Source organism: Terrapene carolina, unplaced genomic scaffold (genome assembly GCF_002925995.2).
Source record: "Terrapene carolina triunguis isolate 2854851 unplaced genomic scaffold, T_m_triunguis-2.0 Scaffold89, whole genome shotgun sequence".
In the NCBI taxonomy this organism is placed as follows: domain Eukaryota; kingdom Metazoa; phylum Chordata; order Testudines; family Emydidae; genus Terrapene; species Terrapene triunguis.
The window spans coordinates 28216977-28222373 of record NW_020664440.1 but is presented as its reverse complement, the minus strand read 5'-3'; the positions used below and the strand labels follow the sequence as shown (position 1 = coordinate 28222373).

Sequence of the window (5397 nt, the reverse complement as noted above, 5' to 3'; positions counted from 1 at the left end):
TTCGCTCCAAGTGGGAGTGAGGGACCGTCCGCCGAATTGCCGCCAAACAGCTAGACGTGCTGCCCCTCTCCGGAGTGGCCGCCCCAAGCACCTGCTTGGCAAGCTGGTGCCTGGAGCGGGCCCTGCCTTTTACAATCCCCATGAAAATCCATCCACCCACCCAAATTTGAAAATATTGCAGTTCACAGGTGCTCAGTAGAGACTCCTTAGAGCTTAACTAACATTTCTAAGAATCCATCCTCACTGGGCATGCTCCATCCTCACAGAGTGCCTGAGTATTCTCCCTCCAGCTCAGGTCTATGGGGCAAAACCAGACCTTTTCCTAGAAGGGCTGCCCTGAGCCAAGCATGGAACTGAAACCCTCTCTCTCACACTCTGTAGCCACACACCAACACCCCCCCATCTTCACTCCGTAAATGCTATGACACCCCTCATTGACCCCCCAACCTCCCCACAGGAGGGGAACCGAACCTCCACCACAATCCAGCCACCCCCCACTGCAGAGATCCCCGAACGTGACCCTCCAACTGCAGACCCACCTGCACACAATCCAGTGACCTCCAGCACAGTCATTACCTTCTGTCTCCGGCTCAAATGCCTCTGCTCCCCCTCAAGGGCAAAGGGGGGTCCTGCCCCCTTACAAAGCCCCCAAGGTCAGGCGGGGAATGTGTCCTCCGGCTGCCAGCAGGGCTGCCCAGTGCAACCACACGTGAAAACGGAATCGCTACAGTGCAGGGGACAGCGACATTGTAGCGGGAGGGGAGGGGGTCGGAACCGGTTTGTTCCCTTCGCACCAGCTCCGCCAGCGGCCGGCCGGACCCCCCAGCCCGGGGACGCCCCGGGGGCGGGAACGGGAAGCGATCAGCGGGCTGAGGCTCCACGGCCCGGCAAGGCCGATGCGGTTTCACCTGCTAGCTCGGCCCAGTCTCCAGGCGGCGGCGGCGGCTCTGCGCCGGGAACAGCCCAGCAGCGCATCCATCCGGCGGGGCCGCCTCGCCTCGCCCCGCCCCCAGAGCCCCCTAGAGAAGGGTCCGGACCCCAGCGGCCCTTCCCGCCCGCCGGGGCCTGGCTGGGGCGTCACTGACACCCCCCCCCCCCCAGCAGCCCCACGGGACACGCAGCAGCTGGGGGCGAGGCGCGGCAGTTTTAGCCTGGGCTAGTCCCGCTCCCCCGCGGATCGCCCCGGCCCCACCAAGGCGCGTCCCCAAGGGTCACGCTGCGCGCGGAAGCACCCCCCCCCCCCCAGGTAAATCTGACGCAGCCCGTCCCGACTCACCTGCGCTTAGGGGAGAGAGGGAGGGAGCTGAACTGGAAGGAAATCGGGTTTAGCAACACGGTCCTCGGATCGCGGGGAGGGGAGAGGTCCCTGCTCTGGGGCGCTGCCCCCACCCCGTGCCCGGATCGCAGGGGGGTCCCTGCTCTGGGGTGCTCCCCCCCCCGCCCGGATCGCAGGAGGGTTCCTGCTCTGGGACGCTACCTCCACCCCCTGCCGGAATCGCAGGGGGGTCCCTGCTCTGGGGCGCTGCCCCCCATGCCCGGATTGCGGCGGGGCTCGGGGTACCCCCGCCGCCGCCCGTGGTGCACAGAGAGGTCCTGTTCCCGGGAGGCGGACAGACCGTCTCAGGGACTGGGCAGTGCCAGGGGCTCACTCACCTTCTCTTGTTGTTGCGCTTGGAAATTCCCGCTCCCGCCAAAACATGGAAATTGGGGCGGGGCCAGGCTGCATTTTCCAATCACAACTCCCCTACCCCCGCGACCCCTCCTTCTCCAGTCACATCCCACTCCCCTTCAAGCCCCTTCCCCAGTCACACACTGCTCCCCCTGTGGCCCAGGCTCCGGCTGGGACTCTGGGAAACTGGGTCCCTGCCCGGCTCCACCACTCCCCCGATTGGTGACCTCAGGCAATTTCCTTCCCCACTCGGTGCCTCAGTCTCTCCCCCCCCACCCTTGTCTATGCAGACTGTGAGCTCTTTGGGGTCAGGTCTGTCTCTGTGCTGTGCCCATGGGGCCCCAGGTTCTGCTGGGGGTTGCTCTGTGCAGCACCCAGCACAAGCTGATGTAGGGCTGGAAGAGGCCATGAGAGGTCAGGTAGTCCAGCCCCCTGCGCTGCAGCAGGCTCCAGAGAACCCTGACTGTTCCTCATATCTGTTTGTTCAGCCAGGTCTTCAAAACCTCTAGTGATGGGGATGCCACAACCTCCCTGGGGGACCTGTTCCAGGGCTTAACTAGCCTTGGGGTTAGCAAGTTTCCCCAAATGTCAAACCTCAATCTCCCTTTCTGCAAACTAAGTAAGCGGATTACTTGTCCCATCCGCAGTGGCCATGGAGAACAATTGATCACCATCCTCTCTATAGCAGCCCTTAGCATAGGTGAACACCGTTATCCAGTCCCCGTCCGGCCTCTTTTCTTTAGACTAAACAGGCCCAATTTAAAAAAAAACTTGCCTCACAGGTCGGGTTTTCTAAACCTGTCATCGTTTCTGTTGCTCTCCTCTGGACTCTCTGCAATTTGTCCACATCTTTCCTGCTGCACTGGGCCCACAACTGGACACAGTTCTCCAGCTGAGACCTCCCCAGTGCCCGCCCATGTCCTACATACAACACTCCTGTTAATACATCAGTGATGGGGCAACACCCTCGAACACACACCCATGGGGCACAACACAGCCTTGGAGAGGCACTGCCCTCTATTGCCCCCATCCCACCTCTGCTCAGAAGCCACTCTCCCATAGAGTGTTTTAAACAGGGGTTCCCTTGTGAGGGGTCTCGTTTCTTACAGTATGTCAAATTAGTCCTGTGCCACTCAGGTCCCAGCCTTGTTTCTGGGCTCCCACAGCCCTCCTTGGGGTCTGACTGATCATTCAGGCCAGCTGCAGCCTTCAATCAGCCTCTTTGTATGGCCCCTTTTAATCCTGTCCTTTCCCGCAGGGCTGGGAGAGGTCACAAGCAAGCAGGTATCTCCTAGGGACATCTCTTTCCAGCTGTCTGTTTCTGTGCCCACACACAGCCCCTGGGCTCTCCAGTGACTCTTCCTTTTTATCTCCAGGCCTGCACTGATTTTTTTAAAACTATCTGTGTATTTAGGTAGGAAGTTTTAACAAGCCTACAAATCCTTGCCATGTAAATATCAGAAATCAAACAATCATTACAACAGTTAGCTTTTGTTAAGAGACAGTGTTCAGGATTGTAGTCATCAGATCTTTCTATTTAACAGTGTGTTACCATACTATAGAGTGTGCTTTGCTACAACACCTGGAATATGTCCCTTCTAGCGATAAACGGAGTGAAATCACTATGGACACATATTTAACTGACCAGGCATGTCTATCAAATGTTAAGAGTCACAAAATTTGGACCAGCATGCTGAGGGTTTTTTTTGCAGGTGACTTTGTCTGAGCCTTGAATAAAAAGTAACCAAATATCTATCTGTTCTCCCTCTCTGGGTACGTATTTGGTGTGTTAATTTCTTCCTAACCTCAACCTCCCATATTGTTTAGATAAGTTCCTGGAGGACAGGTCCATCAATGGCTATTAGCCAAGATGGTCAGGGACACAGCCAGGTGTCTCTAAACCTCCAACTGCCAGAAGCTGGGATGGGGGATAGATCACTTGATAATTGCCCTATTCTGGTCATTCTCTCTGAAGCATCTGGCACCAGCCAATGTCAGAAGACAGGATAGTGGGCTAGATCTCAACCTTTCCAGACTACTGTACCCCTTTCAGGAATCTGATTTGTCTTGCGTACCCTCAAGTTTCACCTCATTTTAAAACTACTTGCTTACAAAATCGGACAAGCGTCACAGTACACTATGACCGAAAAACAGCCGACTTTCTAATTTTTACCATAGAATTATAAAATTAATCAAGTGGAATATAAATATTGTACTTACATTTCAGTGTATAGTATATAGCAGCAGTTCTCAAACTTTAGCAACCTGAGGCCCCACATTTTGATTTAAAAATTTCCATGGACCCCCAAGGCCCCCTGCTCAGCCCCAGGCCCCACCCCTGCCCCACCTCTTCCTGCCCCCACTCCACCCCTGCCCCTCCTCTTCCCTGCCTCTTTCTGCCCCCTTCCCCCAGCGTGCCCCATCCCCACTCCTCCCCCTTCCTCCCAGCACCTCCTGCACACTGCTGAACAGCTGTTCCCTGGTGTGCAGGAGGCACTGAGAGGAAGGAGGAGGAGTTGATCAGCAAGGCCTGCGGACCCCTTGGAGTACCCTCACAGACCCCCCAGGGGTCAGTGGACCCCAATTTGAGAAATGCTGGTATATAGAGCAGTATAAACAAGTCACTATCTGTAGGAAAGTTTAATTTGTACTGCTAGTACTTTTTATGTAGCCTGTTGTAAAACTAGGCAAATAGCTAGATGAATTTAAGTACCCCCTGGAAGAACTCTGCGTACCCCCAGGGGTACACATACCCCTGGTTGCAAACTACTGGGCTAGATGGATCATCGATCTGACCCAGCATGGCTGTTCTTATGTTCTTAATCATTCCTCTGTGATTGGGCTAATTTGCTTTTTCCAGTTAGAGGCTACCAATAACCGAGCATCTAGGAGCTGATGAGAGCTTAATTCTTCATTTCTTCTTGTGGGGCCATTTCCACTAGGAGGAGCATTACCAAACAATCACTTTATAATAAATACAGGCCTGGACTGATTTTAACCACACAACCTATCTGCCAGGTGTCTACAGAGGGGAGGAGGGTTGAATGAGTCCCAGATGGAGCTGACCCATTACCTCTTAAAGGGGCCAGTCAGCTGGTGACAACATCTCAGAAAAAGATTTGCCTTTTTCAAAACAGCATCACACCGTTGGCTCTTATTTAGTTTGTGATCCACTCTCACCCCCTGATCCTTTTCAATAGTGCCGCTGCTTAGCCGGTGAGTCCCATGTTGTATCTGTACCTTTGCTTTTCCTGCCTACATGTGATACTTTGTACTTGCCTTTACTGGATTTCATCTTGTTGATTTCAGACCAATTCTCCAACGTCTCAAGATCATTCTGACTTCTAATCTTGGCCTTGCAGTGCGGTCAGCCCCTCCCAGCAACTTTTATAAGCATACTCTCCACTTCACCAGCCAAGTCGTTAATTACAATATTGAATAGTACCAAACCCAAGACAGACCCCGGAGGGATCCTACTTGATATGGCCTTGCAGTCTGACAGGAAACCATCAAGAACTACCCTTTGAGTATGGTCTTTCAACCAGTTGTACACCTGCCTGATAGGAATCTCATCTAGACCCTATTTTCCTAGTTTGCTTATGAGAATGTCAGTGGGGACTAACTCTTTACTAACGGTCAGATATAGCGTGTCTACTGTTTTCCCCACATCCACTTGGCTTGTTATACAGCTCCCGCACTCCACCCCAGAGGCAGCTGCATCTGGGTGC

At 54.2% G+C, this 5397-nt stretch overlaps 1 protein-coding gene across 1 annotated transcript in view; it reads right to left on the bottom strand.

Moving 5' to 3' along the window:
• Positions 1 to 941, bottom strand: part of SLC29A2 (solute carrier family 29 member 2) — a 10679-nt gene extending 9738 nt beyond the window's left edge. The window contains exon 1 of the mRNA XM_024209912.1: positions 540 to 941. Within this exon, the coding sequence (XP_024065680.1) occupies positions 540 to 573 (34 nt within the window). The 5' untranslated portion in view covers positions 574 to 941. The remainder of the gene's footprint in view (positions 1 to 539) is intronic.
• Between the last annotated feature and the right edge of the window lie 4456 nt (positions 942 to 5397).